The 21,971-nt window shown below is 45.0% G+C and overlaps 1 protein-coding gene across 2 annotated transcripts in view; it reads left to right on the top strand.

Moving 5' to 3' along the window:
• HEATR4 (HEAT repeat containing 4) overlaps window positions 1-21,971 on the top strand; it is a 73,286-nt gene that overhangs the window by 24,209 nt on the left and 27,106 nt on the right. For both annotated transcript variants that reach the window (XM_054024994.1, XM_054024995.1), the window contains exons 3-11: window positions 2,066-2,253; window positions 3,730-3,873; window positions 5,914-6,114; window positions 6,491-6,634; window positions 7,352-7,534; window positions 9,847-10,007; window positions 11,398-11,502; window positions 20,262-20,380; window positions 21,492-21,672. In XM_054024994.1, the coding sequence (XP_053880969.1) occupies window positions 2,066-2,253; window positions 3,730-3,873; window positions 5,914-6,114; window positions 6,491-6,634; window positions 7,352-7,534; window positions 9,847-10,007; window positions 11,398-11,502; window positions 20,262-20,380; window positions 21,492-21,672 (1,426 nt within the window). The remainder of the gene's footprint in view (window positions 1-2,065; window positions 2,254-3,729; window positions 3,874-5,913; window positions 6,115-6,490; window positions 6,635-7,351; window positions 7,535-9,846; window positions 10,008-11,397; window positions 11,503-20,261; window positions 20,381-21,491; window positions 21,673-21,971) is intronic.

Raw genomic sequence — 21,971 nt, 5'->3', positions numbered from 1 at the left:
CCAGTTAGCCTGCCCAGGAACCAGGGAGGCAGGCTACCTGGGAGGAAACAAACAGGTTTCTGTGAAAGTTTCATAAAAATTGACACATTTCCACAAAATGTTTTGATTTCAATAAATTCGCATTTTTTGACAGAAAAATGTTCCATTGGAAAATTCCCAGCTAGCTCTATTTAGTCTTTTCAAGGTGAGCCAATACCCACATCTTTCATTGTCAGGCTAACATTACCCTTCCCTTTCTCCCATCTCCTTATCTTATTATTTATATTGCCATAGCTCCTAGGAGCCCCAGTCATGCACCAGGACCCCGTTGTGTTAGGCACTGCACAAACACAGAACATAAAGATGAGTCCTATCCCAAAGAGCTTATAATCTAAATATGAGACAAGAGACAACAGATATAGACAAAGGTGTGTATGTGTGTCTGGGGGGGGAGACTGTGAGGAAACAATAAGACAATATTGGCCAGCATGATAGGCAGTGGTCTCAGCACACCAATAGCCTAACTGTGGGTAAGTTTTTTTTGTATGTATCGTGGCAAAGGAAAGTTTTGAGGAGGGTCTTGACAGATGGCAATGAGAGTTTTGCAAATGTTTATGGGAGCTTCTCCCAGATGTGAGGGGCAGCATGGGAAAAAGCATGAAGGTGTTTGAAAATTTAATCAGTGGGCAGTGGAGGCTGGCTTCACAGGCCAATCAGAAGCAAGCCTCAACAGCTTAATAGCGAATAAGAGATGATAGAAAGGGTGGGATTGACTGTGAAGGGCTTTGAAAGTGAAGACAAGTAGCTTTTATGTTTGATTCAATAGAGAAGGGGGAGCCAGTGTAGGGATGCAAAGAGAGGGATGACGTGGTCAAAGTGACAGGCTAGGAAAATGATCTTTGCAGCAACATTCTGAATGGATATGAGCAGGGGAAGTTTTCATTTGTCCAGGCCAGAGAAGAGCATGTTGCAATAACTGAGATGCAAGACTTCTCATTTAATAGTGGCTGCCAGCATAGTATTTTTCCTTGTGTTGGGAGATGGAGGGTTAAAACATGGCTTCTTCTGATGCCATTATAAGTACTACTGGATAGATCCTCAGTCAAGGAATGGGGTCCCAGGTGAATCATATCACCTGGTTATTGCTCTGAGACATATAGTTCTAGCAGGTTTGGGTGGCTTACTGAGGACCCAGGTCTCTTACAGATGCTGAGCTAGCCTCCTCCAAGAGGTGCTTTCAGCCTGGCTGGCAGTTCCATGCAGAGGTACTCTGCAGAGGGAAATGGGTTCACTGATTCTACCCACCCAGATGATGGTAAAGTGCTGTGATGGCAGATGGCCAATGGAATGATACAGATGATCTTGAAGTTGCTCCAGGGAACAGAAATGTTTAAAGCGATACTCTTAGTCTTTGAGACAGGATGGCCTTTCATCTGGTGTAGTGACAGTGCACACTCACAAGCCATCCTGACCAGCAGTTTATGGTGGTCATTTTCCGCCCCGACATGCATAGTCCTAGTAAGGATTTAATTTAAAATCCGTCTTAAAGAGACCTCTTCGTTCCCCCCAGAGTGGCTAGCATGGCCTTACATTTGTGTATTTGATAGGATACTTATCACCTATCTGAGCATCTCCCAAAATTGTGAAGTGCACACAGAAGATAAATGTATCCCCATCTCTCCTCCCAAGACATCAGGGACTTTTTTTTCTTTGTGAGAGGGCAAGGAAGTGAGTGCAGGGAATGAGGTTGTGGAATGCGCATTAAACAGTGAGCAAAAAATATCAGATCGTTGCACACCAGCCAAACTGTGCTGAATGAAGCAGAGGGAAGTGAGCTGTAGCAAAAAAAAAAAAGTGTTTGTGTAATGACGCAGCATATCAAAATGAGATAGATAATGACCAAGGTAATGTAAGCATTCCTGGAATGCCAAGTTCAGAGCTATTTGAATATTTTTAAAACAGCATACAATGGATATTAAATGCAATTTTTGATAAATACAGCAAAAGCCCATACTGTCCCCTTTGCCCCCTAATTGCTCCTGCTATAAGCCAATGCTAGGCTAATAGCATGTTTCTTTTCTGTCAGGGTACCTGCTTACTGCCCGAGGGTGCTTTGGACAGATGACCCAGTTGGTACTAACAGTACAGCTCATATAATAGGAAAGAAGTGTCTTAGACCAGCATCATCTTTGAAGAACCGGGAACGGCTGAACTCCCGTGTTGGGAAATACTCCTACTCCACTAAGAACGCCTTTGAGCAGGAGCTCTACTTTGGTAATGTGAGCCCTACCAATTCCTATGCATGATTTTATGTGGTGGATAGATGATCTGGCCCGAGTACACAGGAAGCAACCTGGAACCACAGGATTAGTGACTTTGAATCAAGTGTTATGAACTAAAAAATATGGGCAACTGTTGTAAAAGCTGTAGGAGTTTCTCGATTTAACTATATTAACACTTTTAATCCCAACGGACTAGTGCCTCATAATGAAGTGCACTCTATGTGGGCCACAGCTTGAGCCCATCTGAAAAACTTGTTAGTGTAGAATGCGGCTGCCTGCTTGTTTGCTGCTGCACGCAGAGAGCTCTCTGCACCATGAGGGATCCTTGACTCTGGAATTCACTCGCTTCATTGGTCCTACAGATGACTTTTTTAGATACACTGAAAGGTTTGTCTATTTTCCTGGGCTTTTGGGGATGGGAGAAGGTGGAGGACAGAAAGTATTAAGAATCGGGATAATCTTATATTCCTTGATATTCTATCATTTGGCAATTGAGACAGATTTGAATGGACAAGTTGTTTGTTTGGATGTTTGTTGTTCCTTGTGTGTATTTTAAATAATCGAACAAGTGTCTAGAGCTTGAGATAAGAAGTTGTTAAAGGGGCACCATCAATTTAACCAGACTTCTGTCCAAAATCGAAGATCACTATAACAAAAAGAGATTAAAGAAAATGTTTTCTCTCTTCAGTTTGTTCATGATGTGTATTTGGCAGCATTTTGTGAATAGTCCAATCCACTGTTTCCTATGGATGTTTAGTCAGTTTCCCCTGCAGCTTCTGTGGGTCTTTCATACCGCAACAGTGGGGAGAAAAGCATTTTAAAGAAACAAGAAAAATGTGATTGTAAAGCCAAAGAAATTGGCGAGGGCGGGGCACTGGGGCAGTCCCTGAAACTATTTTTAACTTGTTTTTTGGTGTTGATGGTGAGTCTTCCATTAAATAATTTTGCCATGTTCATGCTGGTATTGCTAACATATGAGCCCTGTGCACTTATCTGTGTAGACCCTGTGAAGTTGTGATCTGCCCCATCATCCACAGGATGAGAGAATTCAGTGTGAAAAGACCTTCATCCATATTTAAAGGAGACAAAATAGTGGGTAGCTAGTCTACTAGTTGTGTGTTGCTGGAGAGAGATCTAGCTTCAGGAGTGACCCCCGGTCAATTGACCTCTGGGCTGGCTTTGTTGCAAAGTTGATATGCTGGTCATAGTTGTGAAATTAATTGCTGAAATGGACCCAACAGCTCCAAAGCCACAGCTACATTGTAACTGATTCCTACAATTCTCCCTAGGCTACATTGTGAGGGCCCTCCCAGCACCAACAATAGCTATTCCAGAGCATTCCCAGAGGTACTGGGAGAAATAATGGATTTATCCCTCTCTTTATATGTGTTTCTGATCTACAAAGTCTGACAGTGTATATAGACAGTGAAGCTCTCCAATTTAGTTATTTGTACCTGTGTACATTTAGGGACAGTCAAGATTGTCCATCAGGTAGCTGAGAGGGGAAAGGATCACTTCATCCTGGAGAATCACGATGAGTACCACAAACACCTCCAGCAGCACTTCCCGAGACCTCCAGAGCACTGGAGTTTCAAGCCACAGAAAGGGGCAGGTAAGAGACCTGTGCCAGCCTGGGGGACACTGAATAGAGAACTGCTTCTTAACAAGTAGACCATGACTCTCAAAGGAGATAGTTTAGGGGAAATCACTCCCGTTTCTCGTCTCTGGCTTTCCATTGAAGTAGACTTGCATGGTTACTTGCAACTGAGTCCTCCTAAGCAGTACCATGTAAAGCAATGTGGTGATTTTGTGGTATAGTCTTTGAAGTGCCAGACGAGCTAGTGCCAAGGATTCTAGGGTACATTTGAGCAGTTTTAGTTGAGAGGAGCTGAATGTGGGATCAAGGTATGAAAAAGGATGAGTACTCCTGCTGTAGGTTAGACTTCTCAACTCCATTTGATTTTTTGAGGAACCTCCACAGATCAAATATAGATTCCTGAGGTGACAGTCTTTTGAGCAGAGAATTTGGCTTTCTGTAGCCAGAGTCTGTTGAAGAGGAAGGTTCCTTTCAGCAAGAGTTTTTTACTTATCCACTCTTTTACAGCAAGACCCCTGTCCCTGTATCAAGTCCCGTAATAATATATTATCGTGTAATTGAAAATTGTATGCATACCCACAAAGGGGCAGTATTAAGGTTACATAGACACTTTCTAACTTTTGAGTGCTTAAGTTTGCAACCTTAATAATGTTCTTTTAATGTAATAATAAAAAGCATGGAGGAGGAACCCACAATAAATTATATTATGTGCAACTGTAAAGACCCCCCACAAGAGTCATCAGCAGACTTTGGACCCTAGGACCTTTAGATTCACAGCACAGATCTCTACAATTGAAGCTAAAGGAATAACTCCTTAGCTGGAAGCAGTAGTAGACTGTTATCCTCCATGAAATAGCTACTTGAGGAAGATATTTAAGCACAGGAAAGAATGGGTTATATATGCAGGAGTAGCTCCCTGTTACAGCCAGCATATCCAAGTACATAGATTTGGCAGATTCTTTCAGAGAGGCAGTGCGACTAAGTGGATGTGACTTGGATCTGTATATTAGCGACCTGGGTTCCGTTCCTTCTCTGCTCTGTGACCTTTTGCAATCTTTCACATTCCCTCTGTAAAATGAAAAGGGACTGATACAGACTTCTCTCTTACAGTAGAGGTATGAGGCCATACTCAATAAAAACTCAAGTTTGAAAAATTATTAACGTCAGTCAGTAGAAGAGGTGGATCTAGAACTTATGGTTTTCTGGACAGTTCAGTGTATCCTCTGCTATGCCAAAGAATATTTCAAGGGGGACAAGTGGTAAGAGGAGAAGAAGGAGGGTCAGGTTTTTTTTTTCTGTCTTATTTGGAGGAAGATAGTATTTTGAGACCCCTCCAGAATGATGCAGGAGGCTCACTGGAGCCTGAAAGCACATGTAGTGCAATTGGAATGTTCATAAAATGAAGGACAAGTCTTGAACAAGTTCTACTAAACATATACAACTGGCAATTTTCAGGGGCTTGTAACTTGGCCAAATATGGACAAGCTTTCATGGGGACAGAGGAAACACCTCTCTAATCACATGAGTATCCCTTGCACTGCTTCAACCTGTGCTGTACCTGTTCTATGAGTGTATGGAGGCTTCAGTCTTCCAAGCTATTGAACAAACCCTAAATTCACCCTTTTTTTTTTTTTAGAAAAATGCCGTATCTACGTTTTTGGAAAACACACTGTTTGAGATATAACTCTTAATTCTACTCAAAGGGGGCAGCTTCCAAATCTTCATCCACCCTTAAATTCCCTGCGTTAAAGTATTCAGTGTCCTGCCTTTATATCTCTCCATCCACTTAGATTTTTGTCTCATGACCCTACCGATTTACTGAAGTAAACACAAGATCTCTCTCTTTCTCCCCCTCCCCCGTATTCTGTAAGGATTTTTTTTTTTTTTTTAATATTTAAAGTCAGTGAGGCTAGTGCGAGAAGGCTAGGTACAAGAAGGGGATCGTACAATTTATTTCAAAAGCACTGAGGTTTGTGGTCTTTCTTAGCTGATTGTTTTGGGCAAGGGATAAAGTGGGCTGGTGCTAATCTGTTTCTAATAATGTTGTCTGAGCAGCTCGGAAGCCTGTGAGGGGAGCCTTCCGTTGGATTGCTCTGCCTACCCTTGCTGATGACTTTGCACAAAGGGGCCAGGAGTCATCTCCTGCAAAGGCCAGGAGAGGGAGAAATGAGCACAAGGAACCTAAAGAAGTCCTGCCTCAGCAAGTACATATCCTCAGAACTATGCTGGAGCAGTGGAAGAACGCCTGGAAGCTGAGTGAGTAGATGTGCTTATTGAAATTACAGTCTTTCTAGTCTATAGTGGCTGAAGGTAGCCATTAGTCTGCTTGGTGGGTCATGCAAGAGGAACTGGCAGTCTCTGATCACCTTTTTTAAACTCTTTCCTATTCATAGGTCTTTAACAATAAATAATATCTTTAATTCCAAGAGGTCATGTAATCCAGTCCCATCAGTGTAGGATTGTTCTCTCCTGGATAGTCTCCAATGCTTTGTCCAGTTCAAAATGAATCCAGAGGTGAAGCTTCCACCAATTCCCTTGGGAGACATTTTCACAGTTGGTAGATCTGTTAAAGATTCCAGTTCTTTGTTATCGGAACACATTTTCTTCTGTCTCCTTCCTTTCTATTGCTCAGCTCCCCGGTGGCAGAATGCAACTATTGAAGGCTTAATGAGGGCCCTTACAGATATACATGATGTCATTCGGGTCACAGCTCTAATAACCTGTGCCACTGCAGTGTTGGAGCGACCCAGACTAGACAGTGACAGTCAGGAGTCAGGTGAGAGAAGCCTAATTTGACATTGTTGACTTACACTGTTAATGTGATGTATCAGATTGTTGTTATGAAATATAGTTTATGAATGAAAACAAGGTAATGGCCTGACCCCTGAAGTTACTGAATATTATTGGAAGCTGTGTTATATGACATCACTGGCAGCCAATAAGAATGCTCCATTTGGGCCTAGTCTTTTAAAGTCATTTCATAAATGACATGTTTTAAGTACCCTAAATTCAAAGGGTTTGATTAATCTTATTTTCAAATATATGCAAATTCTGAACACGTCCCCTCGGCTCCAGATGTGATATCCTGTATATATAGAACTATGAGAGGCGCATGGTCTCATGGTTAATGCACATGGGTGGGAGTGAGGAGATAAGATTGCATCCCCAGGTTTGCCATAGACTTCTGGATGTGTCCTTGGGCAAGTTACATGCCCTATCTGTAAAATGGGGATGAACATACTTTGCTACCGTTCCATGGGTTGTAAAGCTTAATTCATTTTTGGTGTGAAATGCTTTGAGATCCTCGGGGGGGAGGGGTGTTTGAGAAAGGCAGAGTATTGGTACTGCTGTATATTTGTAAATCGAACATTTAGTCAAAAGTTCCATATGGCAAATGCATAGAAAACATGTTGCTGTTTCTGTATGGGTAATAGAGGGAGAGAGAGAGAGAAGCTGCTGTCTTATTCAGAGCTCATTATTTCCTGAGTTGTAGGGCTACATGGCATTGGAAAGGCCCCAGTTATTCAGGATGTGCCTGTGGAACTACAGCCTTTGCTTAGAGAGACTCTGAGGGATGAGAATGCCCACGTGAGAATGGCAGCTGCCGTGTGCCACTACACCATAGGGATGTGGAACGATGAGGCACAAATGATCATGAAGGAAGCTCTGGTACATGGTAAGTGGCTTTACTGCTGCTTCCCTCTGTTGTTTACTTTTCTCCTACACCTTCATCAACTGAAAAATCCCTGCTTTGCAGCTACACACTTCAGCCTGAGAAGGCTGGATGCCGCTCCCTCTAGAACCAGCCAGAGCCATTCAGTTTATTAGCAGAGTGGGTTACCGGAAAGCGAGGGAAGGGGGACTGTCCCAGTTTGAGTGCACTGCCTCTGAACATTATATGTCCTGCCAGCCCCCAGGAGCCTGGTACTGGAATTGATAACCTCTGTAAGATAGTGTAATGTGCTAAACCACCAGTGCTTCCATGCACCCATTTCATGTCATTCTGATTCAAGACAGAAGGGAGGTGATCTGGTTGATCCTTGAAAGACATTCAGTTCCTCCTGGACTGGGGCTTCGTAGCTGTTCCACTGTGCACAGCAATACTACATTACATTTTAGGCAGAAAGTGAAGAATACTGTGTCCAGCTGACACCTTGCAGAGATACTTTGGAAAGAAGTTTGTGGCCCCAGCAACTAACTGCAGATATTTTGGGTGACTTTCCTATGAAGAGAAACAGGTGTCTGGTATTTATTAGTTTTGCTCTAGGAAAAGAGGAAACTCCTTTTAAATTAGTTATCTCAGGAGTCTGGGTGCATGTCACATTTCAAAGGTGACATTGTGGTTAATGCTCTATCATTTCTAAGAGGCTTAGTTGAAGCAGTGGCACTCGCTTGGTGCCATTTTCTGGACTAATGTTTTATTAATAATTCTGTTGACCCAAGCATGAGTCACAGTTTGGAGCCTTGAGGGTGTTCCAGTTGGGAGTAGAAATTGATGATGGATTCTGGTGGTGTTTTTTTTTAATCTTGTTATTTACTAGTAATGTACAAAGTCCTGCTTCTCCAAACACACGAGGAACCACAGGCGCCGGCTTCCTCTGGGCCCCAGGGGTGCTCAACCCCCCACTTTGCCTCAGACCCTGCCCCCACCCCATCCCACCTCTTCCTGGCCCCACCCTGCCCCAGGCCCCTTTTCCCACCCAGTTCTGCCCCCTCCCCCAAGCGTGCCGCGTCCCTGCTCCTCCCAGGGTCATACATTGTGCTTGTCCATGAGGTCTCTGTCTCTCCCAGTCTGTCTTGCTTCAGTTCATCTTGAGGCTCTCTCTGGTGTGCATGTGCACATGCGCACACACACAATTTCACCAATCAAAGCCTAGTCCTGGCATTTTAAGACCCTTAGGTTACATGATTCAGCTTCTCATTAGTGTTTCCATGTGCCTGTGTTTTGGATGCTACTGCTATTGTTTCAGTTACCAGGTTACAATGGCTTCTTTACATTTATTCTGAATGGAAGGTGGCAGCAATGCCTGACCCATAACAAGGTTTAGCCCAATCCATAGCAGCTCTTTGCATTTACCTAGTATCTTTAATCATAAGATCTCCCAATGCTTTACAAACATTAATGAACTACAGTCTACAATACTCCTCTGAGGTTGGTAAGTATCAGTCCCATTTTATTTAAGAGTAAACAGAGGCACATAACTTAATCATCGAGTACAAGGGCCCAGAACAAGTTACTGGCAGAGTCAGCAATAGAAATGGGAAATCCTGGCTACCAATTCCCTAGTGCAGTCATTAAACACTCCTTCCTGGTGCTGAGCAGAGCAGTTAGGCATCTTCCCATTAATGCTGCTTATCCCCTGACATTGATGGAAAACTTATTGTATGGGCCTAACATGTAGACCTATTACTGGATTTATCATTTGCAACAGAATTTAGCAACAAGGATTTGTTCAAGGTTGGTCCTGGTTAACCTTAGGAATCATGACATCACTGCTAGAAGGTTAGACTTACACTGTGTGGCATAATTCCCTTCTTCCCTCCCTCCTACTGTGAGTTTTTACATCAGAAACAGGGTCACAAAGAATCCCATACAATTCCCCCACACCACAACTTCTTGTAACCCCAGTAACACTTCCTGCCACCCAATAAGAGGCCTCCTTTTATTGTACCTCATGGGGCATATCTCCCTTGGGAGCACATCAGAGTTGCTTAGTCAGCCTCATGGGGTCACTGTTGAGTGGCATAAGATATTTCTGCCCTCATGACTTGCTTGCCAACTCTGCAGGACCTGGGCGGTGAGAGCCTGGGGGCTTTGCCCAAACTTGGGGTATTGTACAACGCAGCATGGAACATTAGTGCTGGAGGGAGCAGGGGGTTTGAACTCTCAGTGCTTTGAGATGTACTAAAGAAAGTGCTATGGGAAGAGCATTGACATCATATATTCTGCTGTACAGTAACTTCCTCTCTCTTTCCCCTTGTTGGTAGGTAATTCTGAAGACAGCTGGGCAGCAGCACAGTGCCTAGCATTGGAGGGCATTGCCACTTTCCCTGTAGTAAAAAAGATCCTTTCCCAGATGTTTGATAAGAACGATGGCACCACAGAGGAGCAAGCATGTCTTCTATTAACTCAGCTCAGCGAACGCTCGGTAGGTACCATTGCTGGGGAGGAGAGAATCACCACAGAAAGAGAGGAAGGATCTGTGTGGCTGGGATCAGCCTTGCCTTCTGGCTCTGTCTCCCTTGGTGAAATTCACCCCATGCAGAGGTCCAGCACAACTTAACTCCTTAGCCTGAACCTCTACACAGGGGTGACTTTCACACTCTACAAGAAATGTTTGGGCAGAGTCTGTTCTGCTATGGTTTATTTCTTACTTTATTCAAAGCTCTATCTCAGGTCTTCTCAGGGTATGTCTATGCTCCTTTCAGCGGTGTGTAGAATACATACATTGCATGCCCTCCCCACGCGTGGGTATAAATAGCAGTGTAAATGGTGAGACACTGTTTAGGCAAGTAAAGACATGCGTGAACCCTGTAAGTAAGTTCCCGGGTATGTACCCTACAGGGCTCTCTACTTGCCCAAGCAGTGCCTACCCTGTCTACATTGCTATTTTTAGCAGTGTCCTGCTGCCTCCCCACTTCTGGAGTCTTTCTCCACCCAGGGAGCTGTCAGAGCCTTTCCCTGCCACAGTGAAAGACTTTGGCAGCAGGGAAAGGCTCTGGCCAAGGGGAGGCAGTGGGGAGAGGCTCTGGCAGTTCCTCAGTGCTGAGCCTTTCCTTGCTACCTGGCTGCTGCTGGAGCCTTTCACTGACACGTATAGCTACATACTGCAGTTTGGATGCAGTCTGCTTTTCACTGTCCATGCAGTTACACATACCTTACACACCGCTGCAAGAAGTATGCAGTGTAGAACATAGCCTCAGTCATATGAGAGCAGGTGCAACTTGTCTCTTGGTTCTGCATTTAATGTAATTTATTATTGGATTGGAAAATATAGTAAAAAAATAAAATAAAAGTAAATTAAATTGAAAAACCAATTTTGCTATTTATCCATCTGTCACTCCCCACAGCAAGAGTTTCTGCTGCTTTAATTTCCCAGGCCCTAAAAGATACAAAGGTTCATCATTTCCTTACCCCAACTGTCTGTGAGCCATGGCCATGATACTTCCTTTATGATAAGAGAGATTCTAGCAGAGTTCTAACCGTCTTTCATCACCCTCACTTTGGTCTTTCTAAAGAAGCCAAAATCCTCTTCTCATTTGTCATGATGGTTTATTAGGGGGGAGGTTATAAGGTGATTTTTCTATACAGTGTATCATAAAACCCTTCCCTCTTTAGCCAACCAAGAGTCAGTCAATAGTCTTAGGCAAAGTAGCATAAGGCAACATTTCTATAAAATACTGTGGGCAGCCCTTGATCTTTCTGGGTGAGCCTGAGCCTTCTCCACTAGCTCCTACTTTGTGATCTAGATGCTATGCCAGTTCATACTGTGCTTGTTGTACCCTGCACTGTTTGTAAACAACTTACCCCTCTTCCAGAGCTTGGTTTACTCCCTCCTGGCAGCCAAACTGAACAGCTGTCAGTGGAAAGATCGGATTTTGGCTTGCAGAGCGCTCTCTCGTATCCGTGGGTATGTAAGCCAGGTAAGTCTTGCCTCAAGCTTCCTAGACATAAGTGACTTTCAAAGTCTGTTAGCATATTACAGCTGTTCAAAGTAGTTCCTCTCCTCCCCACCAACAAAATGTGCCTCCTGCTAGCAACCTGGCTAAGCCTTTACCAAATTGTCCCTTCAAAAGCTGGAGAGGCTGCCTCCTATATCTGTGTAACACTGTCAATTTCTGAGAAAGCAAATGCCTTTCTCCAAAGAGGCCCCAGACACTGGTGTTGCACATCTTGTGCTGTGGAGATCAAGAACTCAGCCCTGGTCTACACTACGAGTTTAGGTCAAATTTAGCAGCGTTAGGTTGATTTAACCCTGCAACAGTCCACACGACCAAGCCTGTTTTGTCGACTTAAAGGGCTCTTAAAATTGATTTCTGTACTCGTCCCCAGCGAGGGGTTTAGCTCTAAAATCGACCTCGCTGGGTCGAATTTGGGGTAGTGTGGATGCAATTCGATGGTATTGGCCTCCAGGAGCTATCCCAGAGTGCTCCATTATGATCGCTCTGGACAGCACTCTCAACTCAGATGCACGGGCCAGGTAGACAGGAAAAGCCCCGGCAACTTTTGAATTTCATTTCCTGTTTGGCCAGCCTGGCGAGCTGATCAACACAGGTGACCATGCAGAGCTCATCAGCACAGGTGACCATGGAGTCCCAGAATTGCAAAAGAGCTCCAGCATGGACCGAACGGGAGGTACTGGATCTGATCGCTGTATGGGGAGAAGAATCTCTGGAGGCAGAACTCCATTCCAAAAGATGAAATGCCAATATATTTGCCAAAATCTCCAAGAGCATGATGGACAGAGGCTACAACAGGGACACACAGCAGTGCTGCGTGAAAGTTAAGGAGCTGAGGCAAGCCTACCAAGAAACAAAGGATGCAAACGGTCGCTCCAGGTCAGAGCCCCATACATGCCAGTACTATGTTGAGCTGCATGCAATTCTAGGGGTGGCCCCTACCACTATCTCACCACTGGAGTCTCACGCAATAGGGATGAGGATTTTGTGGATGAGGAAGATGAGGAGGAGGAGGAGGAGGAGGAAGATGAGGTTGAGGATAGCGCACAGCAGGCAAGCGGAGAATCCCTTCTCCTCAGCAGCCAGGAACTGTTCATCACCCTGGAGCTAATACCCTCCCAACCCGGGCTCCCGGACCATGAAGCCGGAGAAGGCACCTCTGGTGAGTGTACCTTTGTAAATATAATACAGGGTTTAAAAACAAGCGTGTTTAATGATTACACATCTACCCCGATATAACACGAATTCGGATATAACGCGGTAAAGCAGCGCTCCAGGGGGGCGGGGCTGCGCACTCCGGCGGATCAAAGCAAGTTCAATATAACGCAGTTTCACCTATAACGCAGTAAGATTTTTTTGGCTCCCAAGGACAGCGTTATATTGGGATAGAGGTGTAATTTACCACGCCAAGCCAGTAGCAAATAGTCTGGAATCATTGCAGAACAAAACATTACAGCGAATGGGCCCGGGCTTTGGTGGCATTCAAACAACATCCCCGCTGTTAGCCACGCGGTGGAGGGAGGCCCGTTCATGTTGAGCTGTTCATTTTTGGCTGACAGGGATCTTCCCTGATACTAACCACGCGGTGGGCAGGGAGGGTGAAGCGATCATCCCAGAGAATTGGGTCGGGGGGGAGGGGCTTGGATTGTGCTGCACATTCACCCTAAAACCGCAGCCCCTCCTTTTAAATGGCCAACCCAACGGGCTTTGCTTGGTATGGGAAAGGAGGGTGCTGCTGTTTGAAACCGTTCCCACGTGTTATGAAGGTTGAAGAAGCCAAAAGCCTTTGCCTTACCATGGCTGCCTGCAAGCCGAATTCTGTTGCCCAGCCGAGCGTATGTGATGTCTCACACCAAACTGGCAGGCACTCAATATAAGAGGCAAAATGTGACCTTATACCAAAAGCACATGTGCTATATAATGTGAATCGCTTGATTCAGTGTGAAATAGTCTTCCCTTTGTTCTCTAAAATGTATCTTTTTGAATACTACTCTCCCTTTTTTTCCTCCTGCAGCTGCAAATGTTTCTACGCTCCCCGTATCATCTCCGTCCCAGAGACTAGTGCAGATTAGAAGGCAAAAAAACTGCACTCTCGACGACGTGTTCTCAGAGCTCATGCAGGCCTCCTGCATTGAAAGAGCTCAGCAGAATGTGTGGAGGCAAACAATGGCAGAGTCCAGGAAAGCGTTAAATGAATGTGATAAGAGGAGGCAGGAGCATGCTGAGAGGAGGCAGGATGCAATGCTGAGGCTAATGGGGGAGCAAACTGACATGCTCAGGCATCTGGTGGAGCTGCAGGAAAGGCAGCAGGAGCACAGACCACTGCTGCAGCCCCTGTATAACCGCCTGCCCTCCTCCCCAAGTTCCATATCCTCCTCACCCAGACGCCCAAGAATGCGGTGGGGAGGCTACGGGCACCCAGCCACTCCACCCCAGAGGATTGCCCAAGCAACAGAAGGCTGGCATTCAATAAGTTTTGAACTGTAGTGTGGCCTTGTCCTTCCCTCCTCCCCTCATCCACCACCCCACCCGGTGCTTCCCTCCTCACCTACCCCTCCCAGGCTACCTTGTGAGTTTTCCCCCTATTTGTGTGATGAATTAATAAAGAATGCATGATTTGAAAACAGTAATGACTTTATTGCCTCTGAAACCGGTGATCGAAGGGGGGAGGTCAGTTGGCTTACAGGGAAGTAGAGTCAACCAAGGGGGCGGGTTTTCATCAAGGAGAAACAAAGAGAACTGTCACATCGTAGCCTGGCCAGTCATGAAACTGGTTTTCAAAGCTTCTCTGATGCGCAGGGCGCCCAGCTGTGCTCTTCTAATCGCCCTGGTGTCTGGCTGCGCGTAATCGGCCACCAGATGGTTTGCCTCAACCTCCCACCCCGCCATAAACGTCTCCCCCCTTGCTCTCTCAGATATTGTGGAGCACACAGCAAGCAGTAATAACGATGGGAATATTGGTTTCGCTAAGGACAAACTGAGTCAGTAAACTGCGCCAGCGAGCTTTTAAACGTCCAAATGCACATTCTACCACCATTCTGCACTTGCTCAGCCTATAGTTGAACTGCTCCTTACTACTGTCCAGGTTGCCTGTGTATGGCTTCATGAGCCATGGCATTAAGGGGTAGGCTGGGTCCCCAAGGATAACTATAAGCATTTCAACATCCCCAATGGTAATTTTCTGGTCTGGGAAGTAAGTTCTTTCCTGCAGCTGTTCAAACAGACCAGAGTTCCTGAAGATGCGAGCATCATGCACCTGGCCATCCCACGTTGATGTTAGTGAAACGTCCCTTGTGATCCACCAGTGCTTGCAGCACCATTGAAAAGTACCCCTTGCGGTTTACATACTGGCTGCCAAGGTGATCCAGTGCCAAGATAGGGATATGCATTCCATCTATCGCCCCACCAGAGTTAGGGAACCCCACTGTAGCAAAGTCATCCACTATGACCTGCACATTTCCCAGAGTCACTACCCTTGATAGCAGCAGCTCAGTGATTGCGTTGGCTACTTGGATCACAGCAGCCTCCACAGTAGATTTACCCACTCCAAATTGATTCCCGACTGACTGGTAGCTGTCTGGCATTGCAAGCTTCCAGAGGTGTATCGCCACTCGTTTCTCAACTGTGAGGGCTGCTCTTATCTTAGTATTCTTGCTCTTTAGGGCAGGGGAAAGCAAGTCACAAAGTTCCATGAAAGTGCCCTTACGCATGCGAAAGTTTTGCAGCCACTGGGAATCATCCCAGACCTGCAACACTATGTGGTCTCACCAGTCTGTGCTTGTTTCCCAGGCCCAGAATCAGCGTTCCACGGCATGAACCTGCCCCATTATCACCATGATGTCCAAATTGCCAGGGCCCATGCTTTGAGAGAAGTCTGTGTCCATGTTCTCATCACTATTGTGATCGCGCTGTCGTCGCCTCCTCGCCTGCTTTTGCAGGTTCTGCACATACTGCAGGATAATGCGCGAGGTGTTTACAATGCTCACAGCAGCAGCGGTGAGCTGAGCGGGCTCCATGCTTGCCATGGTATGGCGTCTGCAGGAGAGCAGAGTTTCAGCGGAAGCGGTGGAGGACGATGGTTAGCACCGTGCACATTTCCCGAGGAAGAACACACGTACCCGGGAGCCCATAACAGACAACATGGAGAAATTTGCTATCGAGGCAAGAGCAGGAGAGCAGAGTTGCAGCAGAAGCGGAGGAGAATGACAGTTAGCACTGTGCACATTTCCCAAGAACACATGTTCCCAGTGGCGTAGCCAGCGTCTAAGAGGGGGGGAGCAAACATAAAAAAGGTGCCCCCCCCCGGCTCCTCCTCTAGCCATGCCCCCCTTGGCTCCTCCTCCGGTTGCACCGCTCCTCCTTCCCCTATGGCTCCTCCGGCCCTGCCGTGCCATCCCCGTGGCCTCCCCCCTCGCTCCTCCGGCCGTGGCTGCCCACCGCCATGCTGTGCCCCCCCCCCACTCCTCCGGCCGCACCCGCCGCCCTCCCATGACTGCCGGCCGCGCTGTGGGCCCCCAGTCTGCGCCCCCCCTCGCTCCTCCAGCCGCTTTTGGAAAGGCGCCGCTTATGGAACATGTGCTGAGGGGAAGCGGCTGCTTCCCCTACACCCCGCTAGCTACACTACTGCACGTACCTGGGAGCACATGACAGACAACATGGAGAAATTTGCTATTGAGATAATAGCAGCAGAGCAGAGTTGCAGCGGAAGCGATTTATGACGACGGTTAGCAGTTCTACTGCACCGTCTGCTGCCAGCAGCACCCAGGACATAACAGCAGCGGTGTCGGTGAACTGAGCTGAGCGGGCTGCACGCTTGCCGTGGTATGATGTCTGCACAGAAAAAAGGTGCGAAACGATTGTCTGTCGTTGCTTTCACAGAGGGAGGGGTGACTGACGACATATACCCAAAACCACCCACAACAATGTTTTTGCCCCATCAGGCATTGGGAGCTTAACCCAGAATTCCAATGGGCAGCGGAGACTGCGGAAACTATGGGATAGCTACCCACAGTGCACCGCTCCGTAAGTCGATGCTAGCCACGGTACTGAGGATGCACTCCGTCGACTTAATGCGCTTAGTGTGGACATACGCAATCGACTATATAAAATCAATTTCTAAAAATCAACTTCTATAATAGCGACCTAATTTCATAGTGTAGACATACCCTCAGAGCAGCAAAGTAAGGGCTCAGCTCTGCCTTTAGAACTAAGCCTAGAGAGCTAACTTGTTATGTATTTCAACCAATCAGATCAGCTTCTGTCTCTGAGGATCTATAACTTAAATTATATGCAAAAACTAGTATTAGGGTCAAGAAATCAAGGACTTGCAAGACAAAAAATTCCAAACTCTAGGAGTTAACATTAGTGCTTAAATCTGCCTCCTCATGTATGTGGACTATCTCCAGATTTGGGCCATTCCTGTTTCTGGGGCTTCTCACACACAGGTGGCTGCTGTGAGATGTGGGGTTGGGGAGAGGGATCCCCTTCCCCAGTCTGCAGAACAACTCTAAAGACATTCTGTGCAGTAGATTCTGACCCTCTCATGCAGCCTGGGAGCCCTCCACACTCATGGAGGAAGGGCTGGATTTGCCTCTAATCAGGAGGGTCCAGTGGATGACCTATCCTGATTAAGCCAAATACGCATTATCCTGATTATCCAAATACGCATTGATACCTTCTTTTGCAACTCCTGCCAACACCACACACACAAAGGACAGTGTCTATGAAGCTCCAGTTAGTCCTCACTCACCTGGAAGACGGGATCTCCATATTGTCCTAGAAAGCCCGAGAAAGGCATGTTAATGGAAATAGCTGATCCCAACCAACTTAATATTTTTTCCTTATCAATATTTTCCCTGGGCCCATCTTCCTCATTGTGTTTCACTAAAAACTCATCATTGTTGGGTACAGTTGATTCCATAGACGATTTAGAATAGGTGATATACAAATATGAACATCAAATAAGATTAGATTAAAATAATTCCTTTGTCCAAAGATATTTGGAAGAAAAAGGAAAGTTTAATTCCTGGTGGTTTGAAGGGGCTGATTCTGGAAGGGGCTGAGCACCCTCCACTCCTACTGAAGTCAGTCAAGTGGAGGGTGCTCAGCTGCTCTCAAGAGGTGCACAATGTCTTGCATGATTGGGTCCTAATGGAACTGGCTTGCTGTACCAGAGTGTATTTTAGATATAGAAGAAATTGATCCTTTTTTTGACCTTCCACAAATGAGGAGTTGCCCTGTAGTGACACCTTCTGGGCAAGTTAAAGATACACATTTGTGACTCTTCTGTACTGACTACTCACAGATTTGTATGGCCTTGATCCTGCTCCCTTTTAAAGTCAGTGGCAAGACTCTCACTGACTTCAGTAGGAGCAGGACTGGGCCTTCTTACTGCCCATGCTTCTAGTACTTTCTTCTCAGCTGCAGGTTACACAGTTCAGACAGGACACTGCTCTTCGTGACAGCTGCTGCTAAAGGAAGCAGCTCTCTATTTATGTTCCTCTAAATGGAAGGTTTTACATAGCAGAGTAGAAAATATCAACTAATTGTGTTTTAATCTAAGCAAAATGGTGGTGATGTGATCTCTTGTTAAAGGATCACCTCGCTAGTGTATTCAGGCAACAAGCCAGCATGTCTGATGCCAAACCAACAATACCCAATATGCTACTGTTATCAAATATGGAGGGAAAACACCTACTTTGGTGCCAAGATATGGATGCTGTTTTCCACTCAGAAACTGTTGTTGGCATTTTAAAACCAAACCAAAACAAAAAAACCTTCAACAGAAGCACTGAAGTAAAAAAAACAACAACCCAGCAATTGTTTTCCTTGTTTGTTATGAAATAGGCATCATTTCTTGTTATGACTTTCCTCAACACAACTTCACAAAAAATGTTGATGTTTTTTCCTCCAGCTTGGGGACTAATAGCATAAGAAAGGTTTTGGAGTTCTGCATTGAATGATTGCATTAGCACGAAGGAATAGAGATCTGTGTCTGTACAGCACCTAGCACAATGGGGTCCTAGTCCATGACTAAGGCTCCTAGGCACTAGGGTAATACAAATAAATAATTATTCCATTCTGAGCCGGTACAGCTATGTGTACATCTAACCCTTTTTATTTTATATGCAATCCATTGACTAGAAAAACTCAGATTTAACTTTATAAAAGCATGTTCATTATAACAAGACTGGTGATTAATTCTTCAGTGTTTGGTACACAGTGACTTGTGTTGCTAAAGCAAGTTATAATGGCTTTTTCAATAATAGTCTATTTACTTATAGATTTAAACAATGTTCTGCTGGAAAATTTCTGACTAGCTATAGCGAATGTTAAAGGTGTGCACAGTCTGTTTTCAGGAGCTTAGTTAACATGCTGTTATGTCTTTTACTCAATGCCTAGGGACTTATCTGATAGGCACAGGTTTCAAAATTGGTAAACAAATAAAATGTGACCACAGCCCCATTCTAACTGTATAGTTGAGAACAAGGCAATCAACTGCAGAGGGTTGTTTGGTTTTTTTTGAGGGGCGGGGTGGTGGAACTTAACCAGAAGTTTCTAGTCATCAATCAAGTGCTAGCAAATATACGAATGGCCATACTGCATCAGAACAATGGTCCATGTATCCCAGTATCCTGTCTTCCGACAGTGGCCAATGCCAGCTGATTCAGAGGGGATGAACAGAACAGATAATTATCAAGTAATCCATCTCCTGTCACCCTTCCCAGCTTCTGGAAAACAGAGGCTAAGGACTCTTCAGAGCATGGTTTTGTATCCCTGTCCATTCTGGCTAATTGCCATTGATGGACTCTATCCTCCATAAACTTATCTTATTCTTTTTTGAACCCTGTTAGTCTTGGCCTTCACAACATCCTCTGGCAAAGAGTTCCACAGGGTGACTGTGCATTGTGTAAAGAAATATTTCCTTTGTGTTTGTTTTAAACCTGATGCCTATTCATTTCATTTGATGACCCCCTAGTTCTTGTGTTATGAGAAGGAGTAAATAACACTTCCTTATTTACTTTCTCCACACCAGTCATGGTTTTATAGACCTCAATCATATCCCTCCGTAGTCGTCTCTTTACCAAGCTGAAAAGTCTCAGTCTTATTAATCTCTTCTCATATAGAAGCTGTGCATACCCCAAATCATCTTTGTTGCCCTTTTCTGTACCTTTTCCAATTCCAATATCTTTTTTGAGATGGGGCGACCAGATCTGCACATAGTATTCAAGATGTGGGTGTAACGTGGATTTATATAAAGGCAATATGATATTTTCTATCTTATTATCTATTACTTTCCTAATGTTTCCCAACATATTGGGGTTTTATTTTTGATACAATCATTTTAATGCAAACTTGAGACCTGATCCTGCAAGGTGATGAGTGCCCACTGATGTCAGTAGGAACTGGACATTCACCACACTGCAAGACTGAGTTCCAAGTGTGGCCCTTAGGTTCTTGGCTACAGTGAGCCTGGATGGACTCAGACTTCGCCACATACTGTTGGAAGGCAGTGCATTAAGGGTGGGATTTGTAAAGCACTCAGTGTTGGCCTAATTTTGCCCAATATGAGTTCCGCCATTCACTTCAATGGCAGCAGAATTAGGTCTGTGCCAAGCCCTTTTGAAAATCCCATCCTAAAGTAGTGTCTTTGGAATCAAAGCCAATGGTTGATTAATGCTGAAGTGAGTCAACCTCAGCCCTTGTAATGATCTTATGTATAGGACCTGAAGAACAAGCTTGCACAGCTGATGTGGAACGACTGGAACGTGGAGGTGCGCCAGGCAGCTGCCCTGGCACTGGGGCAGATGAAGCTTGGGAAAGAAGTCCACGACCAGCTCAGGTGAGAGTTAACCATCTTGGCAGATTTGCTATGGGGAAGTGGAGATCTGAACTATTATCACCCAAATTTCTTGGTCACTTTTGCCATCAGTGTAGCACTACCTAGCAACAATTGCACTAGTATTTCCTTTGCTAAATGGTGGAACCTAGTTAGACACTAGATTGTCAATGGACTACCCACAGGGCTGCTACAGTACTATATAATTTGGAATTATGGCATATTCTGTAATCGTAATCTATGACTGTAACCAGGCTTTCAAATACATACTGTATTTAGGAGCTTCTTTATTTACAATTACAGCCATAATAATTGCAAGCGCATCCCTTTGCATGTGTACGTCTGTTCTTGACTTGACCTAGAAACTCTCATGGGAAAGCAGTTACTGTATATATTTGTGCATAAGATATTTACATTAAAATTTCAGCCCACTAACATGGGCTCAGCCTATAATAGGGCCCAGTAGTGTAGATCAATTATATTGATCCACTTACCACCCCAATCGGTAAACATGAGAGAGCGAGGTGATGGCAGAGTTAGGGAATAACTAATCCAGTGGCTGAAAAGAAAACTCTGGGACCCAAGGCAACATTGAAAGCCAGACAAGTCATGGGTCAGCAGCTAAAAAGAGAGAGGAGTTTGGGGCAAGTTTTGTGGAGCCCACTTACATGAATCACTCACTTTTGTTAGATTCTGTCTTACAAAATGATGGGCTCTGTCCAGTTTATATGTGGGTTAGCTTATATGTGAATATATTGGTAAGTATTCACAGGCAGCCCTTCTATACTCCGAGGAAACGCTTGCCAGCAGTAAGGAGTCTCTGAATGTTCACATTGGGCATAACCAGTGCTATAACAGGCCTGATCCTATGTGACGTGTTAAATATAGGTCTGTTACACGGAGTGACCCCTAGAGTGCTGGGACTCATTACAGTGGGACTAAAGGGCTGAGTCTTTTTTTTTTTTTTTAAATGGGCGGTGAACAGGAGAGGAACCTTCTAATAGGGATGTAATGAATAATAATGCCCAGTCAGGATAATTCTCCCATTTTTGTGTGCATCTGTCTGGACCATGCAGACCAGGCCCAGCAGTTGTTTATTCAAAATTCCTCTCAGGGTGAAGCTGAACAGAGGCGATTGCCGGATGAAGGTGGAAGCTCTCTCATTGATTGGCTGGCTACGGCTTATGACAGCGAAGTTGCTCCCAGGCTTCCTTCAGTGCTTCTCCAATGACTTTGTTGCAGTCCGAAGAGAAGCTTGCCTTACGGCTGGAGCACTCAGGATCAAAGATGAAATGGTAAGTAGTAATTAAAAAATAAATAAATAAAAAAGCCCGATAAAGATCCTGAACACAAAGGAAAAACAAGATTTTTTCCCCTTTATTAATGCTAATTCTAATTTTTGTGTTCCTTGTTCAAGATGGGATGTGCTTATGTGCATCACTCACTTTTGATAGTTTCTATCTTACAAAATGACAGGGACTGATGGCACTAAAGAGTTAAATTATTGTGGGTTGTGAGTATTTCTTCCCATATACAATAAGAAAACCATGCATCTCTAAAATGTTGGGCAGAAACATGCATGCTGGGAATCTGC

The sequence above is a fragment of the Malaclemys terrapin genome, chromosome 4 (assembly GCF_027887155.1).
Source record: "Malaclemys terrapin pileata isolate rMalTer1 chromosome 4, rMalTer1.hap1, whole genome shotgun sequence".
Classification (NCBI taxonomy): domain Eukaryota; kingdom Metazoa; phylum Chordata; order Testudines; family Emydidae; genus Malaclemys; species Malaclemys terrapin.
This window is presented reverse-complemented; position numbering and strand designations above follow the sequence as displayed.